General features: G+C 25.3%; 1 protein-coding gene and 1 long non-coding RNA gene across 2 annotated transcripts; both read left to right on the top strand.

The window, feature by feature from the left end:
• The first annotated feature begins 3,683 nt into the window (after nucleotides 1–3,683).
• LOC123258431 lies at nucleotides 3,684–8,496 on the top strand. Its single transcript, XR_006508062.1, has 2 exons — nucleotides 3,684–4,151; nucleotides 8,425–8,496. It is a non-coding gene; the product is annotated as an uncharacterized LOC123258431 (long non-coding RNA).
• Nucleotides 8,497–11,117: 2,621 nt separating this feature from the next.
• LOC123258416 (E3 ubiquitin-protein ligase TRIM71-like) lies at nucleotides 11,118–13,776 on the top strand. The gene is made up of 5 exons (XM_044718414.1): nucleotides 11,118–11,178; nucleotides 11,245–11,669; nucleotides 12,586–13,069; nucleotides 13,100–13,249; nucleotides 13,610–13,776. Exons 3-5 carry the CDS (start codon nucleotides 12,634–12,636, stop codon nucleotides 13,759–13,761), a joined length of 738 nt encoding a protein of 245 aa, XP_044574349.1. The 5' UTR covers nucleotides 11,118–11,178; nucleotides 11,245–11,669; nucleotides 12,586–12,633; the 3' UTR covers nucleotides 13,762–13,776.
• Nucleotides 13,777–17,561: the final 3,785 nt, after the last annotated feature.

The raw sequence follows: 17,561 nt of genomic DNA, 5'->3' as shown, positions 1-17,561 counted from the left end.
ACTCAACGAAAACATACCCACAGTAAAGTTCACGTGAAAAAAAAAACCCACAAACAAAATTAACCGTAATTTTAGAAATATTTCAACATTCTTTTTTTTTTTAATGTAAGAAAATTCAAGGAATCCAATGGTGCAATTGCACGCAAATTTAAGTTGCTGATTTTTTTATTTTATTTATAAAAAATGTTGCAGCTGACTTTAATCAATATCTACAGAAATAATTTTTCCGTGGAGTTGTTTAAATGTTAATAATAAAAAATTAACTATTTTTTAACTTAATTAAAAATAGAATAATTTGAAGAAAAATTTTTCAAAAATGTCAATCATTTAATTTAAAAAATGACAAAAAATTTTTATTGCACATGGAATACAAAAAAATCAACTAGAAATCGCTAGAGGCTTGTATGAACAAATTATATTCACGATTTTTAATTGATCCAAAATTTTTGTTAACATGAAAAACTTGTAAAGCTAATTAAAAAATATATTTTTGACTATATTAGTTATTAATATTTATATTTAAATATTAAATTTAATATTTAATATTTATGTCATAAATAAAATAAGTTAAAGATAAAAAATAGTCGAAAATTCTTTTTTTCGATATTTTTATTCCCTAAAATAGGGTAGGTTCTTTTTTCAAACAATTATATTTATTTTTACAATCCGCATCAATTCCAAATAAAATAAAATCAAAAAAAATTCATTGAAGCAACCCGTGACACAAACCAAGACAATTTTAAGACTCTTTTAAGACGCCAAAAAAAAAATTCTGAGAGCAGATTTTTGAAATTTTGGTTCTCGAATTTTTTGTGAAAATTAATTTTTAGACATTTTTTAGACGATTTTATGACTTTCTAACCGCAATATTTTTGAGTAAGATGTTTTTAAATTATTAAAAAATTATCAACCGACAATTTTAAGACTTTTTAAGACGTTCCGTTTTAATGTTCCGGAGCTCTGCCGCTGTTAACTCATCTTAAAATAGTCGCTAAATTTTTTTTTAAAACTAATTCAAGATCATTTTAAGACAATTTAAAGACGCTTCTTAATAATTTTGCATCTTTGAAAAATCTTAAAATAGTCTCAAAAAAATCTTAAAATAGTCTTAAAAAAATCTTAAAATCGTCTTGAAAAAATCTTAAAATAGTTTTAAAACAATTATTAAAAAATTTCCAGGCTTTTTTAAGATGATATCACAATGACAGCTACGGAAAATTATTATGGAGCGTTTTTAAATTGTCTTAAAATGATCTTAAATTAGTCTTAAAATTTTTTAACAATTTTAAATTCAATTTAAAAACATCTTACTCAAAAATATTGCGGTTGAAAAGTCGTAAAATCGTCTAAAAAATGTATAAAAATTAATTTTCACAGCAAATTCGAGAACCAGAATTTCAAAAATTTGTTCTTGGATTTTATTTTTTTTGGCGTCTTAAAAGAGTCTTAAAATAATCTTGGTTTGTATCACGTTTAAGATCTTAAACGAAGGAAAATTTTAAGACGATTTTTTTTACACGGGAATTTGAAGAGAATTAGTCAGCAAAAATAAAATTCGTAATTTATAGTCGACGATAAATTTGTTCGAAATGGATTAACAAACATTTTCCCTAATTAGAAGCTGATATTCTAATACAAAATAAGATTTTCGAAAAATTTTATTTTTTTGCTCATTGTAATATGTTTGCTTATGTACTTTCCTCAGAAAAAAATTTAAAGGTAGACTAATGAATATGTCGAAAATCATTAAAAAAAAATTAGAATAAGTACATGATCGTCTTAAGATAAGAACGAATGAGTCATAGATATTCGGATTCTTTCTATAATATACAATATTTTTCATTCTCTATCGGCTAAACTTTTTCAAGGTTAGGTAGGGGTGGAAAGACTGTCCTACGTAGCAAGTAAAAGTTTGCTGACTATAGCTGTTGCTAACATTGAACGACGCTACTCATATTTACAAAATGTCTTCCTTGTTTATTTCTTGAGATCATGTTTTTTCATAGCCATTTATAATGAAAAATATTCAAATAATAATTTTAAAATTTTGTGTGTTTGCATTACTGATTTTAATTCTTGCATTCAATTTCATCTTTTTCTTGTATTTATGTTGTCATAATCACATTCAAAATTGAAAAAAAAAATTTTTTTTTTAATATCTAAAATTAAAAATTTTATATCTTCATAATTTATACGTGTACTTTATTATACTATTTTTTTCATATACTTTTGCCACGTAGCTATACTGCCTTGGCATTGAAATTAAATAATCTATATAATCTATCTATTAAATAATCTATTATTAAGAGAATAAGCAAAATTTTGTGGCCAGTGTATTTATATGATAAAATGGATTGTTATGATTAAATTTGGTAACTTTGGGAAAGTCTAGACTTGAATTTGTGTCTTTTCAAGGTTTTATATCATTCTCACCAATAGTCAATTTATGATGATGTATTTTTAGGCTGCATTCGAAAAAGCTCTATCTCTAGATACATAATTAAAAAATGACCTTGCATCTCGTGAACTATTGACATTTTTAAAAATATAAGCTCACCCCGATGTTACACTCATCAAAGGCTTTCATTTGAGTACCCACATCAATTTTTCATATATTTATATATATAATATATATGTATATATGAAAAATATATCAAAAATGCTTGTGGGTACTCAAATGAAAGCTCTTGATGAGTGCACGGAAAAAAGAAAACTCGAAAAATTACAGTATATAATACAACGGGGCGATTCGTGATAAAAACTGGAAAAATTACAGTTTCTAATGTAATTATTACAGATTTTATAAGAATTACATTGTAAAATTTAATATTTACATTGAAAGCTCTGAATATTAAATTAAAAAATCGAATTTAGAAAAATGTTATTTCAAACTGTAATTTTTCTAGTTTTGATTACGACGGGACCGATTTTATATTTTATACTGTAATTTTTCGAATTTTCTTTTTTCCGTGTGTAACATCGGAATGAGCTTATATCTTAAAAAATGTCAATAATTAAGAACTGAGCTTGCTATCTTGTCAACTATCGAAATTTTTGAAGATATAAGCTCATCTTGATGTTACACTCATCAAGAGCTTTCATTTGAGTACCAACATCAATTTTTCATATATTTATATATATTATATATATGTATATATGAAAAATATATCAAAAATGCACGTGGGTATTCAAATGAAAGCTCTCAATCAGAGTATCATCGGGATGAGTTTATATCTTTAAAAACATCAATATTTAAGATAATACAGATCAATTTAAGCAATTTAACAAAAATCATGATTTAATAAATCAAAATTTTATTTATTTATAGTTTACAAGTCACATAGTGACTGCAAGGTTCTAGTAAATAAATAATTAAATTATCTTATTATTTTTCTAAATAAAATTTTGATTTTTTAAGCCATGTTATTATTGTATTTTTTAATTAATCAATATTTTAGTTAATTTTAAATATAATTAGTTGTTTCAAGTAAAAAAAAAAATAAAATAAGAGTTACAGTCGACGCTCACTGTATTGGACCTCTCTGTATTTGACCACATTCTTCCTCTGTATTTGACGATTTTACATAGCTTTTATGGACAAGGACGAGTCATGTACAGAGAATGGCCCTGTACGGGCGAGTCAAATACAGAGAGCGTTGACTGTAATACGCTTGGGTTTAAGCTCCGAAATGTCGGTATGTTGTAAAAGGAAAAATAGGGGGTAAAATTAGCGTCGTGGCGGTAGGTACGTAGGTCCGAATTTTGAAGGGGGCGCTTTTGTTGTCACAGTAGACGCTTTGGGGAAGTGAGGAGCCGGGTTCCTGATTGGTCGAAAAATTCGGACAGTTGACCGAAAAGAGGGGTAGTAACTTACAAACATCGAGTGAGGTATAAGAACGAGCCATCAGACTTCAGACGTTGTAAGGGTATCCTGTGGGGTGGATCGGTGTTGGACTTCAACTTCGTCTCAACTTTAACGCGAATTTTATTAGTATTTTCATTTTTTGAGCAGTTTAATATTCCATCTGGTTAAAGCAAAAGTTTTACACCGATAAATTCATTTTATTCATTTATTTTGAGTATCAGAGCTTTTATCTGCCGAGGAGAGACTGTCTATTCATCACAGAATTGCGGCTAATGAAATAGAAAATGTAAGTTTATTTTATTTTTTATTTATTCAAATATTAATTCTATAATTTTGATTAAAACCGGAGACTTTAGTCGAGTGGTCAAGCCACGCGTGGCTTTCAAGCACTCAAACTTACTCACCGACCTAGCGTGGGTTCGAATCCCAAGCTGGTCTTAAAAATACACTGATAGAAGGATTTGTTTATAGTTAAAAAGATTTGTTAATATTTAACAAATCATTTATTTGAAGCCATTTGTTAGTCCTTAACAAATATTTCTTAGTATTTAAAAAGATTTATTAATATTTAATAAATGAATATCAGATTTATTAAATACAAACAAATCATTTTAAATACTAAGAAATATTTATTTAATATTAAAAAATGGTCTCTAATAAATGATTTGTTAGCTATTAACAAATATTATTTAATACAAATAAATCCTTCTATCAGTGTAAGCTTAGCATTTGACGCTTGTTGCGTAGGTTAAGATTCTCACAACCCAAAAAGACCACAACAGTAAAAACCGACTCTAAATAAAAATTAGTTAATTAATTATATTAATTTTGATCAAATTTAAGTAAACCTATGCAAGGAAAAATACAAAAATCGAAATTAAGTTGACAAAGTAAATTTTGTTCAAATGTATATTCTAACTTTGTTGTTGTATATGGGTGTTACACTGTAATTAGTGGCCCAACCGGTCTTACTGTGGTAGAGAATTCTTAGAATTATGGTGCAGGCTTATGGCTTTTCAAAAGTAAATCTTTAGTTGATCTATACTACTTTGAAATATATTGTTGCATTTTGACCTGAAGTAACAGATTTCTCCTTGAGGGTACAGACTAAAATATTATTTTTTTTTACTGTTTTATGAATTTTTATTCTAGAAGTTTTTAACATTATTAACATTATTATTGGAATTACTTTACATGTCATTAGTAACAAGTACAATAAATTTTTTAAAGCTCAAAAATTTTTTTCATATTTTTGGAGCAAAATAAAATTCAACGTGCAATTTAAAGAGAACTATGCGAAAAATAGTTGCTCATGATTTATTTTACGATTAAAAAAATTTTTAGGAAAATTGAAATTAGCATTTCGTTCTTTTTCTATAAGAATTTTTAATTTAAAAAAAATTACCGGTACAAATTACTTTATTGAGAGATGTTTTGAAGTAGGCTTAAATAATAATTTTTTTTTTGGTGATTGTTTATGGACTGCTCTATGTTTAGCCATGAAATCAACATGATTAAAATTATTTTTTTAAATAAGCAGATTTTTTCCTTCAATAAGATTAAAATCACTACAAACTTATTACGAAAAGTTTAATTAACAATTTTTTATTATTATTTGTTTATGTTAAGCGATGATAGTTTCATACATTGATTGAAAATTATTTTGACTAATTTCTTTGACTTGATTCAAGCAGCAAAGTTTTTGATCTATGTAAAATTTATTTAAACTAAGAATAATTTATTGGTCCAAAAACTTTTCTATTTGATTTAAAAAACTCAAATTGATCAAAATGATGTTAGTCCAAGAGTTTTTTTTTTTTTAACAAAGTTATTTTTTAATTAGTGAAGCTTTCTATGTGATTCACTCAATATTAATATAAATATTTACTAGCAACCTTGCAATCACTATGTGACTGCCGTGACTTGTAAACTATAAAAAATTAAAATTTTGCTTTATTAAATAATGCCTTTTGATAAATTGCACTATACTTTCTTAACTGAGTCAAAACACGTCAAGTGGACCCCCCTTTTACCACTTGGTGATAGAAAACTTATTAAAATATAATTATCGAAAGTAGTCATACCTAAAAATCAACCCTCAAAACAGTTTTTGAAAATTTTGAATTAAACAACAATTTTTTTGACAATAAAAATTTTCGGTATTTTTAATTAAAAAATTAATTGTGAAAAAGCTATTGAAGATAACTGAACGAAATTTTCAGCGATTATAGTAAAATATCTATGTTTTCACATAAAATTCTTTTGAAAATTTCATTTGTTTATTATCGTATTTTTATTAACTTTTAAATAAACAAATTGAAATTTTAATGACTTCTCAGTACGATAATCGAACTTTTTTTTTTTAGTAATACGCGTTATACATTTAAGTTCTTTATTTCGAAATAAAATTTCACTGCCCGGTATTAGTTTAAATAATATGAATTTTTATAAGACGCAGCGGCGAGCGGTACAAGTGCTCTGCGCGCTACTGAGCTTAGCCGTTAACGCTGTAGATAGCTACAAATTACACAATTATTTAATAAATGATTTTTACAACTCAATTTTTTTTATTTTTATTTATATTTTTAACAATATTTGCACATAGTAATCAAGATATATTTAAAAAAGTATTATTTAGATTTAACAGTAGAATAAAATAAACATTTTAATAAAATATAATGAAAAAATCAATTAATGCCTCAAATTAGTTCTTAATTTTTTTTTCTGTTGATTCTTAACAAGCACTACATTTGTAATACTTTTCTCATCTTCGGAAAAAACTTTGCATTTTAGGGAGTCTTCATTGACTCTTTCGAAAAAATGCAATTGACGCGTATTTTTTATTGTGATTGCTTGGTCATGTTGCGATTTATAAATATAAAAAAAAATTAAGAACTAATTTAAGGCATTAATTGATTTTTTCGTTATATTTTATTAAAATGTTTATTTTATTCTACTGTTAAATCTAAATAATACTTTTTTAAATATATCTTGATTACGCTGTGCAAATATTGTTAAAAATATAAATAAAAATAAAAAAAATTGAATTGTAAAAATCATTTATTAAATAATTGTGTAATTTGTAGCTATCTACAGCGTTAACGGCTAAGCTCAGTAGCGCGCAGAGCACTTGTACCGCTCGCCGCTGCGTCTTATAAAAATTCATATTATTTAAACTAATACCGGGCAGTGAAATTTTATTTCGAAATAAAGAACTTAAATGTATAACGCGTATTACTAAAAAAAAAATTCGATTATCGTACTGAGAAGTCATTAAAATTTCAATTTGTTTATTTAAAAGTTAATAAAAAATACGATAATAAACAAATGAAATTTTCAAAAGAAATTTATGTGAAAATATAGATATTTTACTATAATCGCTGAAAATTTCGTTATCTTCAATAGCTTTTTCACAATTAATTTTTTAATTAAAAGTACCGAAAATTTTTAATGTCAAAAAAATTGTTGTTTAATTCAAAATTTTCAAAAACTGTTTTGAGGGATGATTTTTAGGTATGACTACTTTCGATAATTATATTTTAATAAGTTTTCTATCACAAAGTGGTAAAAGGGAGGTCTACTTGACGTGTTTTGACTCAACTATTGACATTTTTAAAGATATAAACTCATCCCGATGTTACACTCATCAAGAGCTTTCATTTGAGTACCCACATGCATTTTGATATATTTTTCATATATACATATATATAATATATATAAATATATTAAAAATTGTTGTGGGTACTCAAATAGAAGCTCTTGTTGAATCTAACGTCGGAATGAGCTAATATCTTTAAAAATGTCAATAATTCTCAAGATACGAGGTCATTTCTTAATTATTGATATTTTTAAAGATGTAAGCTCATTCCGATGTTACACTCATTAAGAGCTTTCATTTGAGTACCCACATGCATTATAATATATTTTTCATATATACATAAATATAATATAAATAAATATATGAAAAATTGATGTGTGTACTCAAATGAAAGGTCTCGATGAGTGTAACATCGGGATGAGCTTATATCTTCAAAAATATCATTAGTTGACAAAATAGTAAAGTCAGTTCTTAATTATTGACATTTTTAAAGATGTAAGCTCATTCCGATGTTACACTCATCAAGAGCTTTCATTTGAGTACCCACATGTATTTTTATATATTTTTCATATATTGATATATGTAAATATATAAAATATATGAAAAATTTATGTGGGTACTCAAATGAAAGGTCTTGATGAGAGTAACATCGGGATAAGTTTATATCTTTAAAAATGTCAATATTTCACAAGATACAATGTCATTTCTCAATTATGTATCTAGAGATAGAACATTTTCAAATGCCGCCTAAATACTTATCATAATAAATTAACTATCAGTGAGAATGAAATGAAACCTTGAAAAGGCATAAATTAAAGTCAAGACCTTTGCAATGACACTAAAAAAACCGATTTTATCATATGACTATCTTGGAAACAAAATTTTTTTATTCTCCTAGTAATATAGATGATATTTAATGTTTGGAATTATATATTGACGATTGAATATTTTTATGTTATAGAAAATCGAATTTCTACATCTTTAGCAAAAACTCTTTTCGTTGAGTGGCTACAAAAGCTGTCATCATGAACGGGCAAAATAACCAGGATCCTCCTGAAAATTTCCCTTCAACTTCTAAAGCGGGAAATGATGATCTTGAAATTCAAATTCCAAATGTGGATATATCTCCGTTTGTGGGTGGAAGTTATCAAGTTACTGAACGTGTATGAATTAAATTAAAGCATTATTAACTTGATTTAATAAAAAATATCATTAGGTTTGTTAAATGTTAATATTTAATTTCACAGGGTACTACTTATTTATCACCCAGCTCTCAATCGACACAAAATTCGCCATCGCCTTCAAGTTCATCAGAAATGGCTTTTTTAAACATGGGTTCGTTAAATGTTCATGGCGCAAGAACTGGCCAGAATGCTCGAGCCAATTCATGTGTAGAGCATATAATTGAAGATATGTTTGATGATCGTCGTAGTCGATTATCATCTAGACCTTTACGACCTTCCGCGTATCTACCACCGATGGCATCTTCGTCAAATGCATTTTCCAATGCACCGTCGAATCTACTTTTTCGAAGATCAATAATGAATCGAAATCCATTTTTACTATCAATTTGTAATATACACCCAGATGAGGCCATAGTGTATTGTTATACTTGCCGAGCAACAGTATGTAACATATGTCAGATTAAAAATCATCGTATTCACCACTGGACATTGGAATTAATCCAAGCATCTGAAGCTGCTAAAAAGCAAAGCAAAATAATTTTAGATGAAATTGAAGGTTATACTTCAATTCTAGAATCAATGATACAAGATCTTCTGGTAAGAAATTTTCTTTAATAAAGAAAAAAAAATTTTTTTTTCATTATTTTATGCTGCAATATTAATGTTTAATTTTAAAATTAAATTTTAGAAATTCGTCAATGATAATGATTTCCAGGCATATAATACCGACGACTATACTCTTCCAAATCTTAAGCAAATTCTTAGTACTATGATGGAATACAAAAACAGTTTTAACTCGAACCCTAAGGAAGTGAGAGCTTTGAAGCAACTATTAAGTAGATATCAAGAACAAGTTTTGAGAAAGACTATGAATCAGTTATTGAAGGTATCTCAGGAAGTATTTGAAACTAAGAATAATCTTCACATCAGAGGAAATCCAGAAAATCTTATTGCTGTTAATGGAAACGCTTATGAAGAGGTAAAATTTTTTTGGAAATACTATTTCTTTTTAAATTATTATTTATATTTTTAACTCTTTTCAATATGGCTGAAAATTCTTTTAATCTTTTTCTAGTCTTTTAAAAATATTTCTCATAAAATTTTCAAATTTTTTTAATCATTTAAGAAGATCGACGCAATGATTTGTTTATAGTTAAAAATATTTGTTAATATTTAAGAAATCATTTATAATAAACCACTTTTTAACCCTTAATAAATATTTCTTAGTATTTAAAAAGATTTATTAATATTTAATAAATTAATATAAGATTTATTAAATACAAAAAAATTATTTTAAATACTGAGAAATATTTGTTTAATACTAAAAAGTGGTCTCTAATAAATGATTTGTTAACGATTAACAAATATTTTTTAATACAAATAAATTCTTCTATCAGTGCGCAAATTGGTAAAATTTTTAAAACTTCCTAAAAATTTGTAAATTTAATTTTCTTAGCCTAATAATTAATAAAAAAAATTAAAAAACAGTAGATTTCCGGGATATTTAATGAAATAGATAGATAGATATGATTTAAAGAATAATAAGCTTTCAATTAAAACAATAAAAAAGTAGCTTTCCGAACGTATTACGGAGATATTTTAGATTTTTTAATAATTATAATTATAATAAATTTAATAATTATTTAAGTTAATAATTATTAAATGAGTGAATTTTTCGGAAATTTCTTCAAAAATGTTATTAATTAATTTTAAGATGCATAATAACAGTATTTCTATGCATTATTTTTTATACACTAGCAGGGTACTTGGATCTCCTTAAAAAAACAGTTTTTTTAATTTTTCAATATCCATAACTTTTTCAAAAGTCAATTTATCAAAATATTTTCTTTCTTATTTTCATTATTTATAATGCACCTATTAGAAAAAAATCGATAAAAATTATTAAGAGCTACCTTTAATGCATACGCCATTCTTTAATTTTATTTTTAACTAGAAAGTTTTATTTATAGCGATTGATTTACAACTTTGTATTTTTTTTTGTTTTTAACAGATATCAAGAATCAAAGACGAGTATCTCCTGTATACACAATTTGAAGAAATTTGGTTAACAATTTTTCAAAAGATTGATACGGTTGATGGTTCATGTTATGGACCAATTCATCAAAATGGAGCAATTGGTTCAGAAAGAGCTCTGAGAATTCGTAGTAATTTACCTGATTTAGATCAAGTATCTCAACAGGAAAATAGATATAACTACTATCAACAAGAGCTACAACTATTCTTTCAGCAACAAAATCAACAACAACAACAGCAACAACAACAACAACAACAACAACAACAACAACAACAACAACAACAACAACAACAACAACAACAACAACAACAACAACAACAACAACAACAACAACAACAACAACAACAACAACAACAACAACAACAACAACAACAACAACAACAACAACAACAGCAACAGCAACAGCAACAACAACAACAACAACAACAACAACAACAACAACAACAACAACAACACTACCGCCAGCAACAGCAACAACAACTACAACTACAACTCTACCAGCGACCGCAGCAACATCAAGTACAACTCTACCAGCGACTGCAGCAACAACAAGCACAACTCCACCTGCAGCCGCCTCAGCAACAACTGCAAAATTATCAAGATCAAATTCAGTTACCACGACAAATTCCGCTTAGAATTACACTTCAATATTATACCGGGTCTCTGGCACCTCAAAGAATTGTTTTGTCTAGCAAGATTATAAAAATTAATCAATCACGGTCACCTGCGCCGGTATTAATTATTGGTAATAACGATGATGGAAACAGTTTTTGCCGTCCTTGGGGCGTTGCTTCTGACAAAGATGGAAATATTATTGTTGCTGATAGATCGAACAACGAAATTAAAATCTACGATAAAAACGGCAACTTTGTAAGGAACTTTGGAACACGTGGAAGTGGTCCAGGACAATTTGACCGGCCCGCAGGTATTGTTGTTGATAATCGCAACCGTGTTATTGTTGTAGACAAGGACAATCATCGGATTCAAGTAAGTAACACATTTATTATTGATAAGAAAATTGCGGTAATCGGAAAAAATAGACCCGGAAAAAAGTAGACCCGAAAAAAATTTTAAAATTATGAAAAATTCATATTATTTCATTAAAATTATTATAAAATAAAAATTATAATAATAATAGAAATTTAATAAATCTGAAATATTATGAATTTTTCATGACTTTAAAATTTTTTCCGGGATTCAAAAATTGCATGTACTGATAGAAGGATTTTTTTTATATTTAATAAGCTTCATTAACTATTAATAAATGATTTTTTAACATAGGATTTAATAAATGTTTATTAACAGCTAATAAATTATTTATTAAATACGATTTATTAAGTACAATTTTTTAACTGTTAATAAATATTTATTAATGTTTAATGAATATTTGTTAACTGTTAACAAATATTTATTTAAAATAAAAAGCAAAAATAAATTAACATTTTTAATATTTAAAAATATGAAAGATAATTTTGAGCTGTGATAAAATTTAGTATTTTACAATTAACGTTATTATAATGTAATATAATTAATGCAAATAATTTATAAAGATGATTTTTATTTATAAACAATCTTCATATGACATTGCAAGCGAAACAAATTCACTCAACAAAATATTTATTAACTGTTAATAAATATTTGTTAACTATTAATAAATACTTATTAACTATTAATAAATGTTCTTTCCTCCCAAATAAATATTTATTGAATGTTAAAAAATATTTATTATAATTTAATAAATTGAATAATTGTCTTTCAATAAATTAAATTATTAATAGTTAATAAATCCTACTATCAGTGCATTAAAAACGGATTATAAGTTGCATTTTTTTGGATTTTCTAAACATTTTTATCTTGTCTAATGAATGTAATTTTGATATTTTTTAATTTTTCTTTCTTTCAGATTGTAACAAAATATGGTGACTATTTATTGGCATTCGGTGAAAAAGGAATGATGAATGGTCAATTCAACTATCCATGGGACGTAGCAGTTAATTCACGTTGTGAAATACTTGTGTCCGATACACGGAACCATCGTGTTCAATTATTTAATGCAGAAGGTGAGTTTCTCCGTAAATTCGGTTATGAAACAGCCCAGCATATGTGGAGATTGTTGGATTTACCAAGAAGTGTTAGTTTTGCTCCTAATGGCGAGATTCTTGTATCAGATTTTAATAATCACCATATAATTGTTCTTGATGATAAACTTCGGAACGCTAGAATATTTGGTCCCGCAAGGAGACAGTTTCCATTTTTAAGAATACAAGGTATGAAGGTTGATGATGTTGGTAACGTAATTATTGCTGATTCGCGTAATAATAGAATACAGATGTTAGGTCCAGATGGTGATCTTAAATTTATATTTGGAAATCAGGAAAATAATGTAGGTCAAAATGGTGTAGCTCAAAATGGTGCAGGTCAAAATGGTGTAGGTCAAAATGGTGTAGGTCAAAATGGTATAGGTCAAAATGGTATAGGTCAAAATGGTGTATATCAAATCGGTGTATATCAAAATGGTGTACATCAAAATGATGTATATCAAAATGGTGTATATCAAAATGGTGTACATCAAAATGCTGTAGCTCAAAATGCTGTAGCTCAAAATGCTGTAGCTCAAAATGGTGTATATCAAATCGGTGTATATCAAAATGGTGTACGTCAAAATGGTATACGTCAAAATGGTGTACATCAAAATGGTGTATATCAAATCGGTGTGTATCAAAATGGTGTACATCAAAATGATGTACGTCAAAATGGTGTATATCAAATTGGTGTGTATCAAAATGGTGTACATCAAAATGGTATACATCAAAATGGTGTACATCAAAATGGTGTAGGTCAAAATGGTGTAGGTCAAAATGGTGTAGGTCAAAATGGTGTAGGTCAAAATGGTGTAGGTCAAAATGGTGTAGATCAAAATGGTGTAGGTCAAAATGGTGTAGGTCAAAATGATGTAAATCAAAATGGTGTAAATCAAAATGGTGTAAATCAAATGGATCGCCCGGCTGGTATCGCAATATCTCCCGATGGAAAAATTATAATTGTTGATTTTGGTAACAACCGGATCTTAGTATACTAAAAAGCAATCCTTTTTTAAAAAATTGATATGACGCTTTCATTATTGTGACTTTTCGTTGCTATGGTGATCACTTTAGTAACAGTTAAATATTAATGAGAAAAATTAATAAAAATAGTGATGAATTAAATTGTCGATAATAAACATTATGACAGAAGTGCGCGAAGCGTGTTTTCTACTTAAAAGAATTTTAAGTTTGAAAGAGAAAGAAAAAGCAAAGTTTAGAAAGCAGAACTGATAGGATAATTGAAAAACGCTTTTTTATTCATTTTACATTAGCCGAATTTATGTACGGAATTATAATTAATTTTAATTTGATTTTATAGCTAAATAAATTTTTAATTTCAAAGAGAGAAAAGATAAAAAAAGTTTAGAGAGTAGAAGTGATAGGGTAGAGGAAGTGAAAAGAAAGTTTAGAGAGTAGAATTGAATAATTGTAAATTTTTCTGATTAATTTTACATTAGCTAAATTTATGTAAGGAAAAATAATTAATTTTAATTTGATTTTCTAGTTAAATAAGTTTCAAGTCTCAAAAAGAAAATACAAAAAAGTTTTAAAAGTAGAAGCAATAGAATAATTGGAAAACGCTTTTTTTTTATTGATTTTGCAATAGTCGAATTTATGTGACAAAAAATTATTAATTTTTAAAATAACAGTGATCAAAATTTTCTTTTATTAATCAAACGTCTTGGCGTGAAACGCAAAAAATTGCTCAATATTTTTAAATATTTCGGACAAACATAGTTTTTCATCTCCATGTGAAAAAAGACTTACAAATTCTGATATAATACAGCAAACAGGGAATCAGAATTTATCAGTTAAAAAAATATCTGTAAAATTTTAAAAATTTAATATAGATTTTTATAAAAATCTATCAATTCAAATTGAGACTAATTTTTTATCAAGCATTAATGCTGATTTTTATGTAAGAACAATGAAATATTATTAAGTATATAATATTATATAAAATTTAATATTATTAATAATTATATAAGTATGCAATAATATTAATAAGATTTAGATTGAATAAATCCTAAAATTGTATGAAATATTACCCAGAAAACTAATAAAAGTTCCTATAAGAATATTTGTTTTCATAATTTAAAGCACATTAATTAATGATCCTCTTTTTTTCCTATAGATATATTAAAATTCATAATTTTAATATAGTTAATTCGTTGAATATTTTCTATTGGCGTTTGAACTTTAAATTAATAAATAAGTTAATAATTTATCATAATTTTTCATAAGAATTTTCACATGCTGAAGTATCTGATAAAATAGTGAAGATCAGTTATAATTTTTTATAAGAAATTTCTGAACATTCTTATTTTCAAACTCTATAAGATCAAACAAGGAATTCAGAGGACAAAGGCAGACCATTTTCTGGTAAAAATTTTATCAGATTTGATTAGCAAGTTATTGTTCGAATAAACTTGTCAAAACCACTATAGCTTTTATGAAATTCTTTGAATTTTATCTAATATTTTTGATAATTCAAAAAAAACTTCAAGTAATTGTTTCCCGACTAGTGACAAAATTAAAATTCATATTTGTAAACTTTAAATTGTTTTTGAACAATCATTATCAATAAACTTCTCTCAAATTCTTATTTTTTTCCATTAAATTTTAAAGACACTAAAGTTAACTGACATTATAATTTTTTATAAATTTTACAGCAATTAAATTAATGATACTGAAGTCAGCTAACAGCTGTCAATTTTTAAAATTCTTATAACAAATCACTTACAATACTAAAAATGCTTCTAAAAATTTTCACTGATAATTTTCTCTAATTTTTACATGTGGAATTTTTTTATTAAATTTTTTTCAGAACAATTTAATTGTTATAATATTCTAAAAAAATTTCTAATGTCTGTAAAGTTACGATACTAAAGTTAGCCGACATTTTTAATTTTTTGATTGTTTTTTAATAATTAAATTAAAACAAAAAAATATTTTTAAAAAATTGCACTTACGGGTTTTAAAGTTTTTTACAAGTGAAAATTTTTTCTTTATTTTTTTGTAATCATTTTTTCAACAAAAAAAAATTCTAAAAATTTTTAAATGTCGCCTAATTTAATTTTCATGTAAACTTCAGTGTTATTTAAATTATTATGAAAAAAATTTAATAAGAAAATTTCACTTGTGAAAATTTAATGATATTAAAGTTAACAGTCACTTGACCATTTTTTAATTTTAATTTTTTTTTATCCAGTAATTTATTTATTAGAAAAATTCTTAAAATTATTAAATATCTGCTAAATTAATTTTCATGAAAATTAAAAAAATTATTAATGAAAATTAATTCAGATTTAACAATTTTTAGAATTTTTCTAACAAATAAATTATGGAAAAAAAATTGACATGTAGAAATTTTAAAAAATTAAAAATGAAATTTTTTAAAAATAATTTTTTAGAAATAATTTAATTGTTAAATAAAATTAAAAATTGGTCAAGTGACAGATAACTTAAATGATAATAATAAAGTTAGCCGACGATTTTAACTTTTTTTTTTAATAATTAAATTAGAACAAAAAAATATTTTTTAAAAATTGTACTTACAGTTTTTAAAGTGTTTTACAAGTGAAAATTTTTTTTCAATCATTTTTTCAATAAAAAAAAATTCTAAAAATTTTTTAATGACGGCTAACTTAATTTTCATACTTAAATATTATAAATTATTAGTGAAAAGTTTTTAAAACATTTTTATTATTTTAATTTGTTATAAAAATTTGAAAAATTGACAGCTAACTTCAGTATAAATTTAATTACTAAAAAAATAATTAATGTTTGTAACTAGCACAATTTTTTATTTAAAAAAAAATAAAAATTGAGTTAGCCGACATTTAAAAATTTTTAGAATTTTTTTTATTGAAAAAATGATTACAAAAAAATAAAAAAAAAAATTCACCTGTTAAAAACTTAAAAAACTATAAGTGCAATTTTTAAAAAATATTTTTTTGTTTTAATTTAATTATTAAAAATAAATCCAAAAATTAAAATCGTCGGTTAACTTTATTATAAAAAAAAAAATTGAAAATTAAGTTAGCAGACGTCTAAAAATTTTTGATTTTTTTTTTTAATTAAATTACAATTAAAAAAATATTTCTAAAAAATTGCACTTGTAGTTTTTCAAGTTTTTTACATGTCAAATTTTTTTTTTTAATTGTTTGAAATTTCTTCAATAAAAAATTTATGATACTAAAGTTAGCCGACGTTTTTAATTATTTAATTTTTTTTTAATAATTAAAACAAAAAAATATTTTTAAAAAAATTCACTTACAGTTTTTAAAGTTTTTTACAAGTGACATTTTTTTTTTATTTGTTTTTAATAATTTTTTCAATAAAAAAAAAAATCTAAAAATTTTTAAATGGCTAATTTAATTTTCATAAAAATTTTTAAATGTCAGCTAACTTAATTTTCATAAAAAAAAAATTTCTTCTTTATCAAACATTTGTAAACAAGTAGTTTCTAACTTACCGAGATGATTATTCTTTACCGATTAAAATTGAAGTGAAGATGTCATTGAGCGATGTGAGCATTAAATAAAAACATGTCATAAAATGTAATTACTAATAAACCAAGCAATAATTTATATTGTCATAAAATAATTTTAAGCAAGCCTATAACCATTTTTCTTCATATAAATAAAATATCTAATCCGAACAACAAACAGTTGACAATAAAACATTTTCTTTGTTTGTAAAAATGAACCGCGCATGCGCGGATTCAAAGCGCAGGCGCAGTGGCGTAAATCTCGTAATCTCGGGCAGGAGCTAAACTAAACGGCGTTTAAGC

This window comes from Cotesia glomerata, linkage group LG1, assembly GCF_020080835.1.
Source record: "Cotesia glomerata isolate CgM1 linkage group LG1, MPM_Cglom_v2.3, whole genome shotgun sequence".
Taxonomy (NCBI): domain Eukaryota; kingdom Metazoa; phylum Arthropoda; class Insecta; order Hymenoptera; family Braconidae; genus Cotesia; species Cotesia glomerata.
The sequence above is the reverse complement of the archived record's forward strand: the minus strand, read 5'-3'. Positions and strand labels throughout refer to the sequence as shown.

Coding starts and splice junctions, on each gene's coding strand:
- LOC123258416 (XM_044718414.1), top strand. CDS start 12,634: ATGATGAATGGTCAATTCAACTATCCATGGGACGTAGCAGTTAATTCA. Junction 13,070..13,099: donor AAATCAGGAAAATAATGTAG/GTCAAAATGGTG, acceptor AAAATGGTGCAG/GTCAAAATGGTGTAGGTCAA. Junction 13,250..13,609: donor TGTATATCAAAATGGTGTAC/ATCAAAATGCTG, acceptor AAAATGGTGTAG/GTCAAAATGGTGTAGGTCAA.